Genomic DNA, 26,373 nt, shown 5'->3' with positions numbered 1-26,373 from the left:
TCTCCTCCCTGTGAGCCTTGGAGCTTTGCTCGGTTAACTCAAACCAGCTTTGGGATGTTATTTTCGGACATAGACTTTCTTGAAGCAGCATTGCTTGTGGGCAAATGTAATTCAGCCCATCCAATTGTGCTTGGTGTCATCTCTCTTTCTGTTTTTCTCTGTCCCTTTTTTTAATCCCCCAACTCTATGCATTATACTTCTGCAATCTGTCTGTCATTCTATCTATATATCTATCTATCTGTCTGTCTGTCTGTCTGTCTGTCTGTCTGTACATCCGTCCATCCGTCCCTCCCTCCCTGCAACCTAGCATTTTGCCTGAGCTCGTACCACATTTACTTAAGTTTACTAAATTACTTTACATTAAATAATGTTTTTTGTTTTGTTTTAAATGTAGTTATAGAGTAATATTGTCCAGGATGGTCTGTAATGTGTGTTTGAGAAAGATCTCCAGTGTGTCCAACTGCAGTATTGTCATGGTAGGCCAAGTGTTGGCTTCCCTGCAGTTCAGTGGGACGGTATGCAGCCTTTTGCAAATGTAGGAAACCCTGTGTCAGAGGCAATGGAATGATATTTGAATTATTAGTTTAAATGCGCCCTGCCTCACTAACTGCAACCCTGCTATTAGAAGTTCAACCTTTCTATTTTTTTCCCCCCTTTTTTTTTTTGCTGAGTATTACATTCTCTGCTACGCAAGCAGCTTTTTGCATGTGTGGTTTTGTTAGAAGCCATGTGTCGATTGCCTTTATACGGCACTGATTTCTGCTCTGATTTTAAAAGGCCAGCGGTGCATATCAAGGGCTGTAAGTCATACCTTTGTCATTGGACCAATCAGCATTCCTATAACCTCTGCTGCAGGTCTGTAGGGTTTTACAGGAGGCAATGCCATGACGAATGACTAGGTTTAAACTCCTGCAATGCTGATGTTTTTTGCTCTTGTGAAAGCACAAACAGCATGCTTTCCCGTGGGACTGTCCTCCCCCAGGGGGTCTGAAACAGGAAGCGGAGCTGAATTTGTTGCTCTGTTGTGGAGTTAGAGTGGAACTTTAAGTGACTCCCACGGGGGCGTTATGAGACATACGACTTAAACATCTGAGGTTTTTGGTGTCGTCATTTTGAATAGCAGGCATAACCCCTTAGGTTTGTTTTTGAGGCACTTTCGTGGATTATCATTTGCTAGGGCTATCAATTAATTCAATAATTTAATTAATTAAATTTAATCATTATTTAAATGGTTAATTTATCATATATATATATATATATATATATATATATATATATATATATATATATATATATATATATATATATATATATATATATATATATATATATACTTTTTGCAACTTTAGCTTTTTTGGTTACTGAACAGTATTCATGAACAATGTTCATCCTGTTTTCATGATTATTTTCCTGTGTTGAATGGTACTGTTGTAGTAAAGACTTGTAGTCGTCAGACTTTTAGTTTAAAGCTGAATAGATTTGTGGGATAAGATCCCTATCTGATCCCAGCTATAACAAACCTGTTGGTCGCAAATCACCTTGTATTTATCCTTTTTTTGTTTTACCGTAGTACTGCTCCCCGCTGATGCCCCACACACGTCTCCAACCCCCTGCGGCCTGTCTGAGTATCAGATAGCTCATCGTCACCTGACAGAAGTGCACTGAAGCGTGATAGCTGCTTTTTTTTAGCTGTGAGATAGTCATACATGAGTACGTGTGTATGATTGTTTATGGTTATGCCTTCAGATATGTGTGTGGTGCGCAAATATGTGAATGTGTTTGAATGTTTTCTTATACTCGTGTCCTCAGGCCCACCTTTGAACCACAGATTTTGTGAAGCATCATTTCAGAATGGTCTTTTTTTTTTTCTATCATTTTTTTTTTTTACCATCTGAGGGCCAGAGAACTTTTGAAGAGGCACAATGCTTTCTTCAACGGATGGCAATGTGGGTCGAAAGAATAAAAAGAGAGCTCAAGACAAACAAACTTCACATACTTTATTCTTGTAATGAACAGAAGTTTCCACCATTGTGCTATTTTAGCTCCTGCTGGTGTCATTAGTGGGTTTCTGAACTTTATTATATGCTGTCACAAGTGACATACATCCCGCCCGAGGTACAGAGCAACGAGAGGGCGATAGGGGAAAAATGTAAGAGGAATGTTCGGTTGAAGAATGAATGAAAGGGGTAGCACAATCTTGAGCAAATCCTTAGTTGCCATGACAACATTTTTGTGTTGCAACTGCACCACCGAGTAAATTCCCATATGTCAACTCCTGTATTATAGAGACTATAAGAGATTCAAAACAGGAAACCAATTTGTAGGCTTGGTTATATTGTCTGGTAAAAAAAAAGTATTGTTCTTTGCACAGCTGTAAACGGTGGCTAGACAGTTAAGTGCAGAAACAAAATGCGCAAGATGGCAAAAAGAAGTCATTAGCTTTACTTTGTTGACTTTACACTCTTTTGTACGAACGAACGGCGTCTTGATATTGCATAAGGTTTCATATTAAACTACTGAAATTGAAATATTACATCCCTCCTCACAGTGTTATTTTGGTATTATTTATATACTATTATAGTTGTATTCATATTTTGAATTAGCTTTTTAGGTTTATGTTTTCAGCTTTCATTTTAATTTTAGTTTTAAAAAATCTAAAAATGTTTTATATATGTATGTATGCATGCTTTTTTTATTAGTAATTTTAGTGCTTATTATTAACATTTCTCATTATAGTTTATATAATATTTATAAAATAACAGATATAGATATGTTTTATTTCAATTAACAAAAATGTATTTTTACTAGTTTTTATGCTTTGACCTATAGATGCTTTGCCTGATTAGCGTAATTAGCTGTAGCATTTTATTGTTTTAATCGTTATGTCCAAGCAACTTTTGAAACCATTGTAAAATAGCAGATGTATATGCGTGTATTGAAATGCTCCAAAAGGCCCAAAGTTTTCAGGTCATAGATGGCCATTCGTATACTTTGAACAAATTAGCATATTTAGCTGTAGCATCTATTGTGTTGATTTTTCTTGTTCAGGGCTCTTTTGGTAACTGTTATACAGAGATTTTTTTCTTTTAGATCGTTTTTTAGGACTACTTATAAAAGCTAACCATATCTGCTGCACAGAGCCGCTGCTGCCTGAGGCTTTGGTTTATCTGAGATAAATTTTTAGTCTCTGAGGACGGGTTTGACAGTAAGACAAGCATGTGCCTCAGAGGTGAGGCGACTCGCCCAGTATTTCTGGGAAAGACTGTTTTGTTTTGCAGTAGGTTCTCTTCAGTTCTGTTCTGGTGAGAGGTGAAAGGCATGGGGAAAAAAACTAATCCTGAAAAAGCTCTCCTCACTGGATTTAGCCACCGTAGGACACCTCTTCTTTTGAAGTTTAGTGATTAGCCTTTGACTTTGATTGTGAACCTGCTGGCTCGGACGCTTCATCTGTCCTTCAGTTCAAGAAACGTTATGACACACAGACATACTTCTGATGAGGATTGTTTGGTAGTTTAGTGTGATGTGGTGTTTTACATTTTTATCTCACTGCTAACTCGTATACTTTTGAGAACACAGCAGATAAGGACATGTATGATTTGTAAACGAAGTAGAAACGGTCAAATTGCATTCGAACGGGGCTATTTGAGACTGAAATTCGGATGAGACCACAGGTATGCAGCGTAGAGTCTGGATTTGTTAGTTGTAGTGGACATTGGATAATGTGGAATTTCAAGAATCATAAGAATTCCATTATTAATGAAGTCATGGAAAGCAATTTCTCTGAATGCCAGAATTACTTCGATGTAAACAGTCTTTACTTTTCCTGCCAACATTACTGCAGTTTTGGCAGTACCAAATACATAATTACACCTAATTATTCCCTTGTATCCACTGTATTTAAAGATTCTAGTTCAAATACATTTTTTCAAACTTTGTAGAATCCTGGAGAGAGAAAAAAGTTTCCACAAAAGTAATAAGCATCACAACTGTTTTCAACTGATAATAATGAGATGTTTCTTGAGCATCAAATCATCATATTAGAATTATTTCTGAAGGATCATGTGACACTGAAGACTGGAGTAATGTTGCTGAATATTCAGCTTTGACATCACAGGAATAAATTACTTTTAAAAAATATATTCAAATAGAAAAGTGTTATTTTAATTTGGAATAATATAAAATATTGCTGTTTTAGTGTATTTTTGATCAAATATATGTGACCTTGATTTATGACCCATGTCTGGTTTGCATTATTACCTGTATTTAAATTCTGGCTGATACCAGATGATAATAATTGTATTTATTAATATGATTTATCTAGCCAATATTATGAACATATAAAGTTAAATTATTGTATATTTTAATCTAGAAAACAAAATGAAAATGCCAACAAAACAAACAAAAAAAATCACTGATATCAGCCGATAACTGATATGGTTAAGACATGCATCCTTAGCTGATGAACGATATTGACATAAAAATAGTTTGGTGTGAATTATTATTGTGGTAACACTTTACAATAAGGTTGTAATAGTTAACATTAGTAATGCATTAGTTAACATGAACTAACCATGAACAACACTTCTGTTCAGCATTAGTTAATCTTTGTTAACGTTAGTTCATAAAAATCCAGCTGTTCATGGTTTGGTCATGTTAGTTCACAGTGCATTAACTAATGTTAACAAGATTTTAATAATGTATTAGTAAATGTTGAAATTAACATTAACAAAGATAAATAAATGCTTTATAAGTGCAGTTCATTATTAGTTCATGTTAACTAATGTAGTTAACTCATGTTAACTAATGAACCTTATTGTAAAGTGTTACCGTTTCTTACTTTACTCTCTTTCTTTTACTCTCTTACAGGGGACGAAAGCCAAGAACTGGGTCCTCCTCCGTCTGTAGACGAGGCCGCCAACACACTGATGACGCGACTGGGGTTCCTGCTCGGGGACAAAGTGAACGAAGGGCCTGGTGGAGCACAATACCACATGGAGGAACAAGATGACCCCCAGGTTTGATACATGCGTTTGATGCTCTATCCAGTCTCTCTCATTATTCTTCAAAATAATTCAAGTGACTTTTTTGGCCTATGATGGGAGGTGCTTCTCTGCAGCTCAGGGTTTTGTCAGTGGGCGGCTCCCCACCTCAAAAACACAAATATTCTTGCTCTCTAAATCATGGCAGATGTTCCTGGGTTTTGGATGAACACCAGCAGTTTTGCGCTGGTGTATTCGTACAGTTCGAGTCTAACTAGGCATGTCGCAGACAGCAGATGTTGAAACCCCTGCTGCTACTCTTATTTACAGTCCACACTGATCTTACCCATGATTTTCCAGTGAACATCTGCTTTTGGGTTTCAGGTGCTTAGAAACTTTCAAGTCAGAAAAATGGAATCCAACATGTGTTCAATTCAATATTCAGTACAGTAACGCATAATTGATGTCAGATGAAATTAAATCTAGAGCTTTATTTTTGTTATATTTTTTAAATAAAATAATTGCTTAATATATGGATTAAATTCTTCTTTATAAAAATTGATAAGTTAATATATTGGAATTAGAAATTAATAATAATAATAATAATTCTTTACACTTATATAGCGCTTTTATGGGTACTCAAAGCACTTTACATTTAGAAGGGGGGAATATCCTCAACCACCACCAATGTGCAGCATCCACCTGTTAATTACAGTCCACTTATATAAAAATTCCATATTACGGAATTAAAGTTGACATAAAACCTAAGTTGCAATGGTCTCTTCTTCCCTATCGTGATCTATATCCAAGGGAAATGGCTTCTCAAAGCCATTTTGAACTGTAGCGCTTGTTAGATTCCGCTGGATAAAATCAAAAGCGTTTCATTCTCTTATAATTGTTCGCAATCCGACTCATAGTTGAGTCCAGGAATGTATCGCACAACACACGGCTCCTGTCGTCCACAGCTGGGCAGAGCTTTTTCTGAGGCCGGTCCCTGCCAAGCGAGCGTGGTCACCGAAAGGCCACAATTTCTCAAAACACCGATTCAGAGCCAATCCCTCCCACGCACACCGAAGCCTGATTTGGACAAAAAGGTGTAGACTGAGCTATTTAGACATATTTGGGAAGTTATTGAGTCCAAGATCTGGCTAAGAGCGCACTGCTGGTTCATAGTGAAAAGTATTATTATTTTTCAGTGGTTTCAGACATAGTAGACATTCCAGTGTTGCCGCTTTAAAAGTGCTCTCGAATCAGCTGTACACATGAAGAACTGAAGATCTCCTGAGTGCACTCTTAAAGAAAAACAAGGTTAACTACTTAGTGTTATATTCAAACCTGAGTTTGTGAAGAGTCTCATGTTGCATCAGAGCCATCAATCATTTTCAAGTTGTGTTTTGCAAATGTATCCATAAATTGATGTTTATATGAAAGTACATCCTCTTGGTTTGCAGTAGAATTTCTTTTGGTTGCATGAAAAATATTATCTAACACAACTTCTGGACAGAAGTACTACTGACTGACTGAAGTTCATATCCATTTGAATGATGTCATTAATGTGGCCTCCACCGCAGACCCAGAGTCAGACATGAACTACTTATTCTTTCCATGTCTCTTCTACTCCCTCTTTTGCTTTTTTCATGCAACCCTTTCATTATAAATTCTTGTTATCTGTTTATGTTTCTCACTTTGTCTTTCTTGCTCTCATCCCATTGGGTAAAGTGATCCACCATCCTGGTCGGTTTTTGTAGATCATGTCTTGTAGCCGACCTCAGCATGCCAAAATAACACACTCATTTCTCTCTTCTTTCTCCATTTGGTTTAGAGTCGAAAATTCAACCGTCTCTCAGTCATATACCATAAAGCAAATAACATTGTATTAAATTACATAATATTGAGTCATGGTGGAAAAATGGTTCAAGTCAGCTTAGGCCATAAAAAGAGATAATTCCACACGAGTATGCAGTCCTCAGCAGAAATTTGGGACAGTACTGTATCATTAAATACCAGTCAGCAGATTTCCACTTCTGGGGGCATTTTTGTGTGTGAAAGTCATTCAGTGGTGCTACTTCTCTGGAAGAGGAATCTCGTATACAGTCAAACCAAAATTTATTCAGACACCTTCAACATTTTCTTACATTATCATAGTTTATTCGCTATAGTTTCGAAAATGGTGATAAAATACGGAACAAATTCATCTTGATAATGTCAGATAACTTTGATCGAAAGGTATGCAATGGATTACAATCAACCAATCTGCTGTTAAATTTAAGTACTTAATTAGATAATACCAATTTAGGTCAACAAATTACCAAGCAATGCTTCATTCAGTCTGTGCTGTAAAAGGTCACATTAGCAATTAAAGAAAAAAGAAAAAACTTGGTCAGGTCAAAGTGTCTGAATAATTTTGGTCCCAAATGTTTATCAATTTTACTGGTCGTCAACTGTATGAAGACTTTTTGGGTGTAATATGCCACAGTTTACGGCTATCCTCTGTGCTATCCTCATTTACATAAATGAACTATAGTGTCCTGCACCCACTAGTAAAAAATGCTATCTGGTGTCTGAATAATTTTTGGTTTGACTGTATATGCAATGGTGCACTGATCTAGCAGAATCCTTTAATATTCTATATTTCTGCAGTGTAACAATGAGTGATAACTCTACGCCTCATTTATGAAATCCGACCAAAACGCATGTAAATTGTTTGTACAATTATTCTAATGCGAATTGCCAGATTGAATTGAATGGGACCATTTCAATAAGAGTGGTTTTACAAATGATGAACTCAAATGTGTTCTATTAGCATGTCATGAATGAGGCCTAGTGAATGGCCACCTTGAACTAGTGCATGTTTATTAGAAAAACATAAGCTCAAGCTTCTAACAAAAACTTGGTAGTACAAGGTGTAGTAGGATTTTTAGACAATGAGATTTCACTGTGTCTGGTCACTAGTCTGAGCTGTGAAATGGAAAGCAAGCATTATTTGCTGATATTAGTGGCAAGTTTGGAGTTCTCTAACTCTTCCTTCTGATGTTCAGGGCATCTCCATGACCCAGAGGATCAGCCCATGCTCTAGCTTAGCTAGCAGCACAGCGTCACCCCCTCCTGGCAGCCCCTGCTCGACATTGCCCGCTGGAGCCCCGGGTAACATGGGCACCCGAGACTGTGCGTACGGATCCATCACGAGTCCCACCTCCACGCTGGAGAGCCGAGACAGTGGCATTATCGGTGAGAGATTATCTGTGGCTTATTTTATAAATGCGAATCATTGATGTCCGTTTCAAAAAACCCAAAACCTTGCTTTCTTGCAGCAACGCTCACAAGTTACTCTGAGAATGTGGAGCACGGAGGTAAACACTGCGAAAGCTCACGGGGCAGCCTGAAACTCTGGCAGGCACAGAAGTCCATGGGTACAGACTCCTTTCTTTATCGGGTGGATGAAAACATGGCTGCCTCCACATACAGCCTCAACAAAATCCCAGAGAGGAGTCTGGAGCATTCTGTCTCTCACTCCGCCCACTCCATCCCCCTCTACCTCATGCCCCGCCCCAATTCTGTGGCTGGTAAGTTTCTGCACCTGTCAAATTTTGGCTACTGTGTGTTAAGAATAGTGTACACTTCACTGAGCATTGCTTACTACATACTGTGCAGTATATACATGTATGCAGGGCCCTCCTTAGGGTGGTGCGACCGAGGGGCAATTATAGTTGAACATTTGCATACTATGCACAATGTACAGTACATACTAGTGCCAAAATATGTATGCCAGTCTGAACATATACTTTATATTAGATTAGATTAGATTAGATTAGATTAGGTCAGATTAGATCAGATTAGATCAGATTAGATTAGATTCAACTTTACTCATTGTGCAGAGTACATACAAAGCAAATTAAATATAGAAGCATCTAACAAATAGCAATTCAAGTGTATTTATATATTATTTAACTGTAAGATGGCAGAGACTTCCATATTATGCTGAGCTAGTCAAGACTCAGTCCAGCGTTCAAATCCTGTTAGTTACAAACACTCATATTCATCTTTCACGGCGTGTGAATATTTAGAGTCAGCTCTGTGTGCAGCGCATTGAGCTGAGGCTCTTTGAACACTTCTGTTCATGAATGGTGAACTGCAGAGACAGGAAATATCCCACATAATCCAGACCCTAAAAGTCAACAGACACGTGTTTCCAATTCCCTCAAAATGTCAAGGTCAGTAAAAGCACATAGTGATTACTGTGAGAGCTATAGACATGCCCCTCTTTTCAGCTTTATGGGCCATTTGAGCTCTGGAGCAGCTCCTAGCTCCTGATGCCGGCCCGTTATAACAGAGCAAGGACATCTGTGTGAATCTCTTCCAGGTTTTATGAAGGATTTGTGATTTGTGCTGCTGGGTTTGGATCCATATGTGAGAAGATAGTGTCAAACTCAGTAGCTCAGCTCCATGTTATGTAGATATATATATATATATATATATATATATATATATATATATATATATATATATATATATATATATATATATATATATATATATATATATATATATATATATATATATATATATATATATATATATATATATATATATATATATATATATATATATATATATATATATATATATATATATACATATATACATAACATGGAGCTGAGCTACTGAGTTTGACACTATCTTCTCACATATGGATCCAAACCCAGCAGCACAAATCACAAATCCTTCATAAAACCTGGATAAATTGAATAAGTAATTTGAATAGTGGGAAAATTAATTAATGTCTAAAATCTGATTAAATAAGACTTTATAATTTAATTAATGTGACAAATAAAGGTTAACAAATTATATTACTTATCATTATTATTATTATAATGAATGTGATTTAGTTTAGTAGCCTAAAATATATTTAATACTATATGTAATAGTAATATGTAATAACATTAAGCCTTTTCATGTGCTTGTCCTTCGGACAAGTAAATCGGTCATTCTCTTGTCTGAGTAAAAAATTAGCTTGTCTGGAAAAAAAGTTTTTTGTCCAAAAATTGTTGTAAATATAATTTATTCTGAAGCATCAGTGTTCAGTCAGCTTTGACAAATTTAAATCTGCATATTTATGATATTTTTTACCTTTATAAATTTTTTTTATGTGACAACGCAATGAAACATGCCAAATTGTGCATCCTAATTTTTGGCCAAAATGTCAATCAGCTTTCATTTAAAATTCTTAAATTTGATCATTACATTCAATTAGAATAATGAGACACTTTAGGGCTGTTACCAATCAAATTAAATAATTTACACTGAAAAATTACAACTGCATAACAAATGCTATGAGATTGCTTTTGAATATTTTTTGAATATGCTTGAAAGAATGATCCTTTTAAGCATGAGACTAAACAGTGTCATATGTTAAAAATATAAAAACTCCACATTTTGAATTTTTACCACGGTAAGTTAACGGAGTTTCTTTTGTTTTACGATTGCTCCTCATGAAGCTGCGCGAGCCTCAACAGCGCAACATTGTTACCGTCAGTACATTATATATTATTGTTCACTATTAATCACCACTTACACTAAATTAATGCAGAAATATTCGCATGTTGGTGACTCCCTAGTTATTTTTTGTTATTGACATTTTAATCAGGCTACTTGTCCGGTCGGGCAAGTAAAATTCTCCTTCACTTGCCCCTTCAATAAATCCTCTTGTCCCGGACAAGCGTTAATGTCAAGCCCTGAATATTATAGCAGCCTAACTGTTGACGGTACAAATTATGGTGACATTAATTCTGTTTTATTTTCATTCCAGTTTGTTTGTTTGTTTGTTTGTTTGCTTAAATGATCAATTCATTTTATTTGTATTTATTAATCCCTTATTTGTTTATCTCATAAATTAAATTAATTACATTATTATTTATTTATTTATGTTTGAATGTATTTTCACACATTTACCTCATTCTTTCTTAATTGTTACAAAGTTGAAAATTAATAGAACGTCAAAGTGGCAAACAAAAAGCATCATAAAAATTAGTTAAATAATGAAAGAAGACCGCTGCAGCAGTGAGTGAATGACGTGATCTGTTCATCCATCTGTCTGTCTGTTCTTGTTACTCTTCTCACCTCTCTCTCTCTCTCTCTCTTTCTTCTCCCCCTGATTGTCTTTCATACTCATGCATGCTCACCTCTCACACTTTTCATCTTTCTCTTTCTCTTCTGTCCTCATCCCACCCACTCATTCCATTCCCTCCTCTCCCTCACTCAATCTTTCATCACCTCTTCCCCTTTCAAAATCTGTCTGATCTCTGAGTTCAAGATGCATTTGACTATTCTTTTAGACAGAAAGACTTGCGTGAGTCTTGACATGTTCTCACTTTCTGTCACATATTCAAACATGCAGCCTCATATATGTACATAAGACACAATGTGTTTAAAGAGATTAATGTTTCGCAAAATTGTCCGAAGTCTATTGTTTATTGTCAATGGCGTAGTGATGTTTGTAGCACAACTCGCACGGAAATCAACAAAAGCAGCGTTCTGTAGGTCAATATTTGGACAAATTTGTGTCGGATCCGTTGCGAAATCTGTGTGAGGAAATCCATCGACCTCATGCAAAATTCCTGATCATGTGCATTCCAGTTGAATTGACTGGATATCGCCCACAAACATGCGCTGGACAATGGTAAATGTGTCACACAATCAGATCTCCATGTTCAATCAAAGTTTAGAGATATGTAGATATGAACATGCTCAGACGTTTGGTGTAAAAACGCAGACGTGCTTTCTAGACCAGCGCCACGTGGGGCTGTAAAACACCAGTTTAGTGATGGGAGCCAAAGTCATTGTGACGCAGTTCAAGCAGCCATAAATCCAGCAACACAGTCATGCCAGCCAGACAGTCTGCAGTGCAGATGGAGGGGGTGGGGTTGGGCAAGACAAATGCTGGTGTCTAAATAGCATTTTTTATTTATTTTTTATTTTATTTTACTATGATAGCCATAGTTTTAGCCAAAGTCTCTTAAAATCGCCATAAAATGGAAGCTATGAATCTTTTTTTGTGACATATATTCAAGACTTCTCAAACGGGGAAAATGTAGGACGGGACTTGATTTTGTCCATTGAGAATTGATTGGATCATTGGATTTGTTGGGGTTTACTATTGCTGAATTGTCCATTTTGATTTCATGCTGACATTAAGGCCCATTCGAACCAAGAACGACACCTATAAATGCAACAAAACTAAATTAGTGTCCACACCAATACACTGGGTGGATTCTGATTGGCTGTCAATGTTTTTATTCATAATCACCTGGACAAAAAATATTCCAATGATATCTTTGCACTGTACCGTTATTGTCATAGCTGTGGTGTGGACTTCCCTATTCTTATAGAATTAGAAGGATTATTAAAACTATCCTGTGTATTAAAAGCCTTTATCCTGATGAAAATCCTCTATTCTTTTATTATGGTTTTACAATAGTAACATTAATTGTAGTTACTTAGTGGTCGAATTTTGTAAGAGCAGCTTTCCCAGCTTGCTTAAGGTTTGCGGACCTTGTTTCAATCACCTCTATTATGTGGGGTTCTCTTAGGGGAGAGTTATATTACTGAACTGTTGATCCACACATGTACACCAACAGGAAGTTGTAATTTGTACACGTATGTGCCATGAGGCCATGGTTGTGTTTCTGAAATCTGTCTTCAATTAAACATATTATAGAAGACCGAAAGGCTTTCCTTAGTGTGTTGCACCTGTCACTTTACGGTGGCCAGTCATCCTTAGCATCTTTTCTAATGTTAGCTGTTGTTAAATAGCTCTCTCCATATGCTTTGAGACTAGATAAATGCTGTGGCCACCCACAGCGTTCTTAATATTCTCGTGCATCAAGCCGCCATGAACTTTCCTCCTCATTAGCAATGGAAAAAAGGCTCAAAATTCATGCATGCATCCTCATGAAAGCTCATAACCACAAGCTAAGCAAACACAAGCTCTCATACAGTTTTATACCTTCTTTTGTAAGTCACCCTCATTTTTTGAATCAAAGCATGTATTGAATGAATGTAATTACAAATATTATGGTTTATAATATTAATTCCAAAACCATTGACCACTGACACTATATTATATAGTACAATCTGAGGTCATTCTTTTACCACGGTAAATGAACAAAACAAAAAAAAATGGTCTAAACTTATGATTGGAACAGCAAGCTCCTACAGAAACCTGTTTGCTAGAATATATTTCCTTTATTTGGCCGCTGGAATGAGGAAATGCATAATTGGGTTCTGTTTTGCACTGTTATTGTTGTGTATTCTCCCTCTGTTTAATATGTATGTGGGCGGCATGAGTTTAAAATAGTTTATCAATCTCTCTCTCTCTCACTCTTTTTCTCAATTTTCAATACCAATTCAATATTTATTTCATTGTTCAATTTCAAAGTACTTAATTGGCATCAATATTTTAAATATATTATTGCCCAAGCTTCAATACACACACAAAAATGTATGAAAAAAAGTGATGAAAGGTTATTACTTTGAAATGTTAATCATTTTAAATAAAATTAAATAAAGCCATTATTTAATATATTAAAAAAATAACCGTATTTTTCTCTCTCTATCAGCCACTAGTTCAGCTCACCTGGAGGATCTTGCTTATCTGGATGAGCAGAGACAGGCTCCGCTGCGCACGTCTTTGCGTATGCCACGTCAGAACTCCGGTTCCAGCCGCTCTGGACAAGCGGACATAAGAGGTGTGTATATTCTTTCTAGATTTTGTGCTTATACGTGATCACATGTACCTTTTACTCTTCCGCTTTCTGTCACTTCATCGCCAGCATTGTGTATAGTAACAGTCACATGTGGACAAACCTTCTCATTCTTTATTTTGCCACACTGTGAAATAACATAAACAGAAGCATGGGATTTATGTATTAACCCAAAAAAGGTTAGCTCACTACTTGAAAATCCATTGCTGTCTTTTTGGCAGAATATGTGAAGTTGTGTGTGGGGTGATGAATTACAGTGAAACATGAGTCACATGATGCTCCAGAGCAATGCCTTCGAAAATCTACTGCGAAATATAATAATGATTGCATCTCTAGTGAAGCATTGAGGAAGAGTGTCATTGTGTGTGGAGCCTTTTTAGCTGCTGGTATTGGTGAGATACTTCACTGTGAAAAGGCATTTAATGCTTTGGAGTACAGGAGAATATTGCAGAATGGCTTGCTTCCCACAAGAAGTATCTTCAAGTCCATTAGGCTCATGTTTTGGCCTGGTAAGAGTCTAGATTTCAACCCTATAGTTAATATTTGGTCTCACATTAAACTCAAACGAACTGGGAGACATTTTTCAGCTACTCATGAACAGCCATTAACATTGAGTGGAACATCACTGACTCTTCTTTATGTAAAAAGCTGTCTACAAGATGGGAAAGGCTATTCCGTGCTAAGTTACTTTATCTACAGTACTTGTGCAATTTTTGCTCATTTCCTGCCCAATGATTTGTGATTTTAATTAAGACCATTAAAAGACCACTATTTTGGCAGTTTTGGGCCAAAAAAGTGTATATATGTATATATAATTTGTGTGAGTATGTATATATTATTTTTATTTATTTAAACAGAAGCTTATAAGAAACATAAATTCAGTAAATTGTGTCCAAACGTTGCTGTACATATCATTTTTTTTTTTTTATTCAGAAACTTCCTGTGGGTTGCTACTTATTTTGGGCCAGATTTAACAGAGCACATTAGCGTTAGAGCAGAATTCCAAAAAAACGCAGATGGAAGTGGAAAGTTCTACGTGTGATCTACTGACTACTCCCAACTGAAAGAACACAGACGCAGCCGGATCATTTCCAAAATGGCCGATGCAATCTACCAGTTAGCATTTGTGTTTTAAGATGTGCTTTATGGGGTGGTAAATAATGGCACAAACACCAGTAAACTGATGAGTGCAAACCTTAGTAAATCACCTTGCATGATTAATTTAAATACTCTCCTCCCATAAATTGAGTCTGAAAGGGGAATTTTTGCATATGCTATAAGGTCAGCCGCAAAAATAACTTTGTCCATGCCTTTTCAGACCAAATTTTTCACTGTGTGTTTTCCAGTTTTCGTTTCAAGACAAGCCATGATGATGATAAATGCTAGAGATTGCTTTTGTTTGCTAGCCTCCATTTCAATCCTGCATGTAATGCAGTTCACAGTCACTGAACGTGTCACAGATAGATGATGTAAAACTGAGTCTTCTTGCATGCATTCGTTTTTAACACATCTTGCTTGCCGTACAGTCTCGCATTAATGACAACTGAGATCCAACAGTGTGACATGGTTTACAGCACGGATCATGTTCGTACAGTCTTAACAAGCAACAGTCGTAAAAGAGTATTATAAATCGTACAGTGTGCACCCGGCTTAAAGGGATAGTTTGCCAAAAAAATGAAAATTAGCCCATGATTTACTCACCCTCAAGCCTATGTGTATGACATTCTTCTTTCAGACGAAACAATCTGAGTTATATTAAAACAGGTCCTGGCTCTTCCAAGCTTAACACTGTGTGCAGAATTATTAGGCACGTTGATTTTCTGATCATATTTTTTTTTTACACACATTTTACCAATTCCAAACAACATTAATCTTAATAACTACTATTAATTTTGAAATCAATTTTAAAATTGAATAATTTATAAGTGATATATAGTTGTTCATGAAGGCTGGAAATTAAAAAAAAAATTATTAGGCATGTTTTCTTTTACAGATAAAATGAGCCAAAAAAGAGATTTAACAAACTGAAAAGTCAAAAATTATGAAATGCCCATGAGAAGGATTCGATTCTAATGCAATACTAGACATTGCAGTTAAGGCATGTGACAGTGAAACGCTAATTGGTTCAGCTAGGTCAGACAAAAACAGGTGGGGAAGGAAAGACAGATGTTAACTGCAAAAGAAATAAGAATTAAGGTGAAGAATTAAGGGTGAAACCATCAGGAACCCTTTAGTGTCCAGCACCACCATTTTCCAGAGCTGCAACCTACCTGGAGTCTCCAGAAGTGCAAGGTGTCAGGATCTCAGAGACTTGAGTTAGGTAAAGAATCCTAAAAAATGACCCCCACTTAATAAGAATAACTTTTTGGGGCTTTTTTGCCATTCGCTGCCATTATAATGCTTGGAAGAGCCAGGACATGTTTTAATATAACTCCGATTGTAATTGTCTGAAAGAATATACTCACAGGATGGCTTGAAGGTGAGTAAATCATGGGATAATTTTCATTTTTAGGTGAACTAACCCTTGAAAAATAGAATTCTGCTAATTGGTACAATACGTCCCCGTGAAACTTGTACCTTGCATCTCTCACATCTGCTCTCCACTACACACAGCATGTCACATTAAAACCCTCAACACACTCCGCAGCTCTTCAGTGGATCACCCCCCACACCCCCCTCATCCTGCTGTTCTTGGTTGCCCCTTTGGACTGCCGTGCCATAATCTGTCTCCTGTCCAGATCGAAGTATTGACTTCCTATTAGCATTAGCGCTGGCTCATCTGTCAGAGCTCAACCTGCTGTCTAAAGCTCACAGTCAAGGCTCTGCACATCCTAAATCAGCAGTGGAGGTCTGGGTTTCCTCTCCGATTCACTCAGAACTCCAATAGCTTGAGTCACCAAAAAAGGTTTATTTCAGGATGACTGCACTGGTGACGAAGAAGTGGAGGTGGACTCTATCCATATGGTTGGTTATAATAACATTATACTCAAACTGTAAGACAGACATAAGGTATCTGTAGATAGTAATTCTAGCACACTGTGGCTAATTTGACCACAATTACAAGCAGGTTCTTTCATGTATAAGTATGGTACTCTTTCAGAAGACATTAAGAGCCATTTCCACCAGTAATGATACTTAATTGTGGAAAACATTCACCCTAGCTGTGCCATGAAAGGAGATTTTAATGTGTGACACTGAAACGCTACGGGTTAAATTGTTCCTTTCATCTTTTCTTTATTTACAACCTTCCCAGCTCTAGTTCTTTATAGCCATTTTACTCCTCGGCTGCCCTGGTTTCTATCTCTCTCCTTCTTTGTCTCCCTCTATATGTTCCAATAGTGTCTGCTCGATATCCAAGCTCAGCATATGTGCTCATAAAGGTCACCTCGCCATGTGTAACCCCGCCCACCTCATTATGCTAATGCAAAGATAATTAATTCATGTTATCTGGCTAATTAATAGTGCACATGCAAATGGGGGGGATAAATAGCCTTATAATATGCTCCATCACACTTGTTGAAGCATATACGATCAGGAAATTATATAGCCGCATTGAATCATTTAAGATAATTGTGTTGACGACCCCCATCCTGCTTTGAAATGACACTTGCTTAGAATATTATCTGTAATTTGGATTAACTGTTTGTGTATTTAGGCTTATGATATCTATAAGAATAATGAGGATTATACAGCTGAATATGAGGATTTTTTTTTAATTAATGTTAATAATTTATTGCAGGCATATGTGGTGGATTAACATGACGATGAATATAAATTTTGCTATGTGCATTGTGGCAATACATTTGACAAATAGTCTATGAACAAAAGCAACAATCACCCTCCAGGGTGGGTCCCGGTAAGCATGGCAACGGCTCAGTGGTGGCTCTGCTCCTGTTCTTGATACATGGAGGCTTATTTCAGATGTTTTCTGCTGTACATTAATGGGTCAAGGCACCCCATTGACGACCATTGATTCATGGTGTTTCACACTGCAGCTTCGTCTTGCGTAAGCTGCCAGTTCTGGCCTTTTTCAGACAAAGCATCTCCCCCTGCTGGTTAAAAATGATTACTGCAATGTGAAGAGGTTTGCATTTCGAAGGCCTGGTTTCACAGAGAGGGCTTTGATTAAGCCAGGGTTAAATTAGTTCAATGTGCCTTAGACAAAAACATTACTGGTCTGAATCTTGAGACAAAACAATGGCAGTGACATTTTTTTAAGATATGTCAGTGCAAGTCGCTTTCAGTTAAAACCGCTCAAACATGCACTATAGCCTTAAGTCTGTGAAACTGGGGTAATATTGTGAAACTTCAGCTTTGATGAATAAAATCACTATAAAAAGAAATGGAAGGGAAAAAAGCCTTTTTTTTTTTTTTGAAGGAAAGTTTTTATATGTATAAACCTGTTTCATTTAGTACATTTCCTAATGTTTCCCATGTTGCAGTGCGCTTTGCTCCATACCGGCCACCAGACATCGCCCTAAAGCCGCTTCTCTTCGAGGTGCCCAGTCTGATGCCCGATACAGTTTTCACCGGTCGGGAATGGCTGTTCCAGGAAGTTGACGTGTGTCTCCGCAGCAGCGAGCCCACCGCCAATCAAGGGGTCGTTATTTCCGGCAACGTGGGCTTTGGCAAAACAGCCATCATCTCTCGCTTAGTGGCTCTCAGCTGCCACGGCATCCACATGAGATCACTCGCATCTGACAGTCCACACGCCTCGCCTAAACGTGAGTGGATTAGTTTAAAAGAAAATCACAAAATTGTCTGTTAGATGCTTATAGGTATATATTCCTATTAATAAACATCTAACAGACAAGCTAGTTCAAGCAAAAAAAACAATTGTCATAAGTGTTGTGACCTCGAACATGTATGCTCTTTTCCATCACAACACAACTGTCAAGCTCTAAAAAAGGCAAAAAAGCACCATAAAGTAGTCAATAGCTGCGTCTAAAATCGCGTACTAGGTGAGTAGGTTCTACATTTGAATTTGAACTTACTTCGCGACCGTTAAAAAATTACGTTCTATATAATATGAATGCGTGTGGTATGAATGTAATCTGGACATACTACATCCACCATGTTGTCATGATCATGTGACCTACCAGTGTCAGTTGCGTCCCTTCACCTCCATTCATAAATCCTCTCCCGTGGCCGCATGGATAGTAAAGTGTCCATCGAATGCGCACGTCAGAATCTCGTCAGAAGTAGTAGGTCATCCGGGGGCTTTTCGCCTAATGTTTTTCGAATACTATGTATTCGGACATTACTACTCTGTTGTTGGCGTACTGTTTTTCGCATACTATATAGTAAAGAAGTATTCGATTCTGAAGCAGCTAATGTGACTAGTTGCTGATACTAGTCAATATTTGATTATAGACTTTATATTAAAATTATAATATACAGTAAATCATATTTATTAAAATATATATTGTCCATTTATAATATTGCTTTAAAAATAAATATAATTAGTAACAACTTTAATGAGTCATTGCACAGTTTTTATACTATTTTTTTTTTATTAATGAATGCTTTGAAATTCAGCAATATTGAATATTAAAATCCTGCAAATCCTAAAATTAACTACGTCTGATGAGAATGTATGCATTTATGATAAATAAAGTCATAAGTTTCTGACAGTGTTCACATCCCATGCATGCCATGTCTTTCTCTCAGATGGCGACACACTTCCCTTGAGCCAGCCTCCGTCCGCTCACGGCACTCTGGTCGGAGGGAGCAGCTGTCCTGGAACGCCAGAGATGCGGAGACGCCAGGAGGAGGCGCTCAGAAGGCTGGCTTCTCAGGTGCCAGCTAATACCAATATAATCAACAGGGCCGGGCATATGACCAGCCTGCCTTTCAATCTCTCTCTCTCTTCTTCTCTTCTATTGTTTTATTATCTCTCTGTCTCTCTTCTTTTGTCTCCTTCTTTCATTAATTTTCTCTCTCTCTCTCTCTCTCTCTCTCTCTCTCTCTCTCTCTCTCTCTCTCTCTCTCTCTCCTCTCTCTCTCTCTCTCTCTCTCTCTCTCTCTCTCTCTCTCTCTCTCCTCTCTCTCTCTCTCTCTCTCTCTCTCTCTCTCTCTCTCTCTCTCTCTCTCTCTCTCTCTCTCTCTCTCTCTCTCTCCTCTCTCTCTCTCTCTCTCTCTCTCTCTCTCTCTCTCTCTCTCCCCTTTTAAGCACAAAGGTTTATTGCAGCTCTGTTGCCTTATCAAATATTTATATGCACAGAGTCTCCCAGCACAGCCATTAGATACACTCCGAGCTCTGCATTGCTAATGATGACAGGCTTTTGAAACACACACACACACACACACACACACACACACACACACACACTGCGTGATGAGGTGAATCCACAGGAGCAGCAGTCTTAGAATATTGGAATAAGGCCATCAATGCACTCAAACTCCATAATGTTTTATGCATTAATAAAACTTTGAATCTTTCTCTAGTTTTATATTCATTGTATTTGAGCTTAAAGCAGTTTCTGCACTAAATCTCAGAGGTTGCTCGTGTGTGTGTTTCTCTTTGTCTAAACCTAAGTTAGCAGTCTCTAGATGTACTGAATCACTGAATTGTGTTTGTCATATATACAGTAGTAGTGCCTGATGCTCTAATAATGAATACACATACAGTAGTGCTGATATAGCTTTTCACTTCCACTACTGTTCAAAAGTTGAGTCAGTAAGATTTTTTTTAACGTTTTTTTTTCAAAGCATTCTCTTGTTCACCAAGGCTGCAAGTTTTTGATGAAAAATACAATAATAAACAGTAATATTCAGAAATATTATTTTTCTATTTATTTTTCTATGTTTAATTTTGTAATTTGAAATGTAATTTATTCAATGACAAAGCTGTTTTTTTCTTCAGCTGTATTACTCCAGTCTTCAGTGTCACATGATCCTTCAGAAATCATTCTATGATAATTTGATGCTCAAGAAACATTTCTTATTATTATCAATGTTCTTTACTATCTTTACTGTCTCTTTTGATTAGTTTAATGCATCTTTAAAAAAAAAAAATCCTACTGACCCCAAACTTTTGAATCGTAGCGTACTTTTTCAATGTTCTTGCTTCACCAATGAAAATGACGTTCCAAACGAAGCTGTATGAGCAACAGTAGTGGTATTTTGTTCCTTGATTAATGCGTTTTTTTAATTATTCAGTCAGTGAAATATCAGCACTCTTGGAACAGCGTTTGGCCAAACAAATTCAGTGAGTGGAACTTGTTGCCAAGCAAAGGTTAAAACAGGTTCTCAACCCAAGCTGTCTTGTGAATGTAAATGTGTGCTTATATCTCATGTGCTCCTTCCCTCTGCTGTAGGTGGTGGCATACCATTACTGTCAGGCCGACAACGCGTACACCTGCCTGGTCCCTGAGTTTGTGCATAATGTGGCAGCGTTGTTGTGCAGGGCTCCTCAGATGCAGGCCTACCGAGATCTTCTGCTCCGCCAGCCGCACCTGCAGAGCACACTCAGCCTGCGCTCCTGCGTCCAGGACCCCTTCAACGCTTTCCGCAGGGGCCTGCTGGAACCTCTGGAGATCCTGCATCGAGGTACGTAAACGTGTTCATGCATACTCTCATACTGTACGTACACATACATACATGTAATATTTAACACATACAATATTTACAGAGAGGAAGATTGCCTGTGAGGAGAATCTCATCATCTTGATTGACGGGTTGAATGAGGCAGAGTTCCATAAACCGGATTATGGAGAAACTATTGTTTCCTTCCTGTGCAAAACCATTGAGCGTTTCCCTCCTTGGCTCAAACTGGTGGTCACCGTCAGAACGACGCTACAGGTCTGTATCCCGTCGATCCATAGCAATCATTCTTTCTTTTCATTTATTTTTTTACTTATTTGCTCCATGCTATTTTTTTTTCTTTCTATCTAAGGACGTGACTCGTCCGTTGCCGTTCCACCGTATCTCTCTGGATCGCCTGGAGGAGAGTGATGCGATTGACTCTGACCTGCAGAGCTACATCCTGCACCGGCTGCACGCCAGCCAGGAGATCCAGAACAACGTGGCGCTCAACGGCAAGCTGGACAACGCGGCCTTCACCAAACTCAGCGCTCATTTGAAGAGTCTGAGCCGGGGCTCCTACCTCTACCTGAAGCTCACACTGGACCTCATTGAGAAGGGTTACCTCGTACTCAAAAGCTCCAGCTACAAGGTCAGGGGTCACACAGATGCCTCCTTTATTAATAAGTACATCATAGGAGTGACACTTCATGCATTAAATAAAACTAAACTAAACAAGGAAAAGAAAGACAGTAAACAATTATTGAATAAATATACAAATTTATTTTCTGAAAATATGGGGAAAGAAAAAAAGAGAGAAATAGAAAGAAAACCATAAAAATAATAGAATAGTTTAAGTAGTATAAAAATTACAATATTTAATTTTAATATTATTTTGAGTTATGTTTTTATTAAAATAGGGAAAAGAAAGAGTAAAGGAAACCATAAACAACAAAAATCACAGAAATTATAGCTTCTCAGTGTTATGTATGTGATTTTTATTTTTTTCAAATGTTATTTTATTTTAACTTTTCAGAGATATATGTGGTGTTAGTTTATTTTTTATATTTTTCATGTTTATTTTAGATTTTTAGAGTTATATATGTGGTATCATTTTATTGTATTTTTTTTTACTTTACCTTTTCAGAGTTATGTATGTGGTATGATTTTGTTTCATTCATTTTTTAAGTAGCAATAAAATCCTTTTTGAATTTTGCCATTTAAAAGCATACATCTAAAATGATTAAATATGTTTCTGCTTTTTTGTTTGTATTTATTTTTTAAATCGGTTTGTGTTCAGGTTGTTCCAGTGAACCTGGCCGAGGTCTACCTTTTGCTGCTGAACATGCGTTTCCCAACTCAGTCATCTTTCGAGCGTGTTCTTCCACTGCTGAACGTGGCCGTGGCTTCTCTACACCCGTTAACTGACGAGCAGGCCTACAGCGCCGTGAACGCCAGCATGGTGCGTGGAGCGGCCCTGGACTGGGATGATTTCCAGCAGAGGTCTGAACTCCTGTCGCCTTTCCTGGTGAAAAGACGTGATGGAACGCGAATGTTCGTCCACCCCTCGTTCAGAGAGTGGCTAATCTGGAGAGAGGACGGAGAGAAGACCAAGTTCCTCTGCGACCCCAGGTGAGGAGCTCAAGGAGTCAGAATCTTCCATCAAAATGTAATAACTTGATTCCTGTCCCACATTTTGTCTTGTTGAATGTCCTGTTGCACTCAATAATAAAACATCACAGTACTGAAGTGAAATCTCTTATACCATTCTCTTGTTTCTTTTCCCATGATACTTTAGGAGTGGCCACACACTGCTTGCTTTCTGGTTTTCACGGCAAGACAGTAAGCTTAATCGACAACAGACCCTCGAACTTGGCCACCACATTCTCAAAGCTCACATCTTTAAGGTTAGGCTGACTATAACTACAACGCTTCTGATGTTTGCTAAATTGATACCATCAATCTGACTACTGCAGTATATAATGTATCACCAAATTAGGTGTTTTTTTTATTAACTACAATGTCTCTTGGTCTCAGGGCCTGAGTAAGAAGGTTGGGGTTTCCTCCTCAGTGCTGCAGGGGCTGTGGGTGTCCTACAGTACAGAAGGGCTCTCTGCAGCTTTGGCTTCACTTCGAAACCTCTACACACCGAACATCAAGGTATAAAAAACAGACAGCCTCAGAAAACCTGAAAATACTATGAATTTTAGAGTGATTTCCAGATCTGGAAAATCTTTAAAAAATATTGTAAAAGTCATGGATAGTTCTACAGTGAATTTATGCTACCATTCAAAAGTTTGGGTTCTTTGAAAGAGCTCTCTCAAGTTAAAACATTACATGATAAAAAACATCTTTAGCAAACACACAGTATACATTTTATTTTTTTAAACACTACTGTTCAAAAGGTTGGTAAGATATTTGAGAGAAGTCTCTGATTCTCACCATGGCTGCATTTACAGTATTTGATTAAAAAATGCAGTAAAAACAGTAATATTGTTAAATATAAAATACAATATAAAAAATAACTTTATTTTAATCTGTTTTAAAATTATTGATTTAAAATGAATTTGCCAGCATTTATTTGAAACATGAATGCTTTATAACAATGTAAAAGTATTGAAGGTGCAGTGTGTAGTATTTATGAGGATCTATTGACAGATAATATACATCACTATGTTTTCAGTGGTGTATAAAGACCTTACATAATGAACCGTTATGTTTTTATTATCTTAGAATGAGCCATTTCCATATACATACACCGCGGGTCCCCTTACAGTGAAGTCGCCATTTTGCGCCGTCATGTTTCTACAGAAACATTTTTGAAAATTGAAAATTTCATGGAAATGTATTTTATGGAAACCCGGATAAACATTTCAACTCTACTCCACCCCCTATCTTCATCTCTTTCTCTAGGTTTCTCGGCTGCTGATTATAGGTGGAGCTAATGTGAACTATCGTACAGAGGTGTTGAATAACGCCCCCATCCTGTGTGTGCACGCTCACCTGGGCTACCTGGAGACTGTGGCTTTGCTGTTAGAGTTTGGGGCGGAAGTGGAGGGTGTTTCAGAGAGCGGGCTCACTCCCCTCGGCTATGCAGCCGCTGCGGGTCACCTACCCATCGTCACTGCCCTCTGCAGCAAGAAAGCCAAGGTCGGCCATGACATGTCTAAATAAAGACTGATAACCAATAGGAACACAAGGTAGTGGCTGTTTTTTTCAGCTATCAAGGTTTCATCTCTGTTTCTCCTCTCTCTCTTTGTTAAGGTGGATCACCTGGATAAGAATGGTCAGTGTGCACTGGTCCACGCCGGCCTGCGGGGTCATCTAGAGGTGGTGAAGTATCTGGTGCAGTGCGAGTGGAACACAGACGGACAGCCGTCCGGGTCCTTCAGCAAGAGCCATGCAGTACAACAGGCACTCATAGCAGCCGCCAGTATGGGCTATACAGAGGTTGTTGTTTTTTTAAAGACATTAATACTTCTATTTATCAAGAATTCACTAAACCATTTAAAAGCGACAGTAAATGCATTTATAATGTAACTTAAGATTTGTTTCAAGTAAAAGCTGTTTTTTTACTTTCTATTCAGCAAAGAAAAAGTGCATCACTGTTACATCATTTTTTTATGTATTTATACATATCATATAAAATATTACAAATAACTAAAAATATTTGAATGTATTAATTATACTTAATAGATTTAGCAGTGTTACAGCATTTTTAAACATCTCTGTTAACATGTTAAGTTTGGTAATGGGGGAAAAAATATAAAAAAAATAACCATACACATATTTTGTATTTATTTATACACAGATTGTATCATACCTGCTTGACCTGCCTGAGAAAGATGAGGAAGAGGAGGAAAGGGCTCAGATAAACAACTTTGACACACTATGGGGCGAAACAGGTATAACACCACTAGACAATCGGTTGTATTTTGATTTAAATATGAACACACAAACTGCTCACGTACGACTCTCTCTATACCTCAGCACTGACAGCAGCAGCGGGTCGGGGGAAGCTGGATGTGTGCCGTCTTTTATTGGAGCAGGGTGCCGCTGTGGCTCAGCCCAACCGCAGGGGCATTGTGCCACTCTTCAGTGCCGTGCGGCAGGGACACTGGCAGGTGGGCACCTCCTACACCGCAAAAGTCACATTTTTATTTAGTGCATTTTTATTTTGTAGATGATTTAGTCTGAGATGTCTGTGTTGGTTGTGCAGATAGTGGACCTGTTGCTAAATCATGGAGCTGATGTGAACATGGCTGACAAACAGGGCCGAACTCCTCTAATGATGGCTGCGTCTGAGGGACATCTGGGTACGGCGGAGTTCCTGCTGGCTCAAGGTACAGCTGTCCTGCTCATACAATAGATTTGTTGTTGCAGTTATACAATTTCATTACAAAATAAATTTTAAAGTTGCATGTATGTTAAAGGAGACTGTCAGTCAATACCAAAGACTTTATATATAGGAAGAGGGTCCACTCTGATTACTTATGAATGGGAGGAAGTGCAATAAGAGTGAATAAGCCCCGCCTTCAAAAATGAAAGAGCCAATTGTTGATTAGTAAAGTCATTGCGTCACTGTAGCTGCTGTTAAAAGCTCCGGTTGCTATGCGCATTAGCTTTGTCCAGGCTAAAAAATGCATTTTGTCATGTTTTGAGCGTTTAGAAACCAAATTTATGAGACAGTTGTTGTCAGATTTCATTGGTGATTTCAAATATGAAATTTAATCTTAATCGTGGCGAGCAGTTTTAGTGAATTTGATGTTCCCCCATTTAAAGAGATAGGAGCTGCACTTGCATGCCCGAGAGGCGTTTCAAAGTGGGCCGCTGAGTGAAATGACTTGTCTTAAAGGGACTAAGGTCAATATTCTTCTGACTATTTCTAACTTATTTCATAGGTGCCTCATTGTCTTTGATGGACAAGGAGGGGCTAACAGCACTGAGCTGGGCGTGTCTTAAAGGCCACCTCCCATTGGTCCGTGCTCTGGTTGAGAGGGGTGCGGCAACGGCCCATGCAGACAAGAGCGGCCGCACTCCGCTGGATCTTGCCGCTTTTTACGGAGACTCAGAAGTGGTTGGTTTTTTTCATAGTCAACTAATTTTATGTA

At 37.8% G+C, this 26,373-nt stretch overlaps 1 protein-coding gene across 1 annotated transcript in view; it reads left to right on the top strand.

The window, feature by feature from the left end:
- tanc2a (tetratricopeptide repeat, ankyrin repeat and coiled-coil containing 2a) overlaps window positions 1-26,373 on the top strand; it is a 128,931-nt gene that overhangs the window by 89,977 nt on the left and 12,581 nt on the right. Inside the window, exons 4-21 of the mRNA XM_079826927.1 lie at window positions 4,867-5,015; window positions 8,018-8,207; window positions 8,291-8,542; window positions 13,595-13,723; window positions 18,181-18,462; window positions 19,409-19,536; window positions 21,058-21,289; window positions 21,372-21,541; window positions 21,636-21,914; window positions 22,563-22,894; window positions 23,061-23,169; window positions 23,300-23,422; window positions 24,176-24,412; window positions 24,527-24,712; window positions 25,074-25,167; window positions 25,253-25,386; window positions 25,482-25,605; window positions 26,164-26,339. Coding sequence (XP_079683053.1) covers window positions 4,867-5,015; window positions 8,018-8,207; window positions 8,291-8,542; window positions 13,595-13,723; window positions 18,181-18,462; window positions 19,409-19,536; window positions 21,058-21,289; window positions 21,372-21,541; window positions 21,636-21,914; window positions 22,563-22,894; window positions 23,061-23,169; window positions 23,300-23,422; window positions 24,176-24,412; window positions 24,527-24,712; window positions 25,074-25,167; window positions 25,253-25,386; window positions 25,482-25,605; window positions 26,164-26,339 — 3,326 coding nt within the window. The remainder of the gene's footprint in view (window positions 1-4,866; window positions 5,016-8,017; window positions 8,208-8,290; window positions 8,543-13,594; window positions 13,724-18,180; window positions 18,463-19,408; window positions 19,537-21,057; window positions 21,290-21,371; window positions 21,542-21,635; window positions 21,915-22,562; window positions 22,895-23,060; window positions 23,170-23,299; window positions 23,423-24,175; window positions 24,413-24,526; window positions 24,713-25,073; window positions 25,168-25,252; window positions 25,387-25,481; window positions 25,606-26,163; window positions 26,340-26,373) is intronic.

Source organism: Gobio gobio (assembly GCF_949357685.1).
Source record: "Gobio gobio genome assembly, chromosome: 1".
Lineage (NCBI taxonomy): Eukaryota > Metazoa > Chordata > Actinopteri > Cypriniformes > Gobionidae > Gobio > Gobio gobio.
The sequence above is the reverse complement of the archived record's forward strand: the minus strand, read 5'-3'. Positions and strand labels throughout refer to the sequence as shown.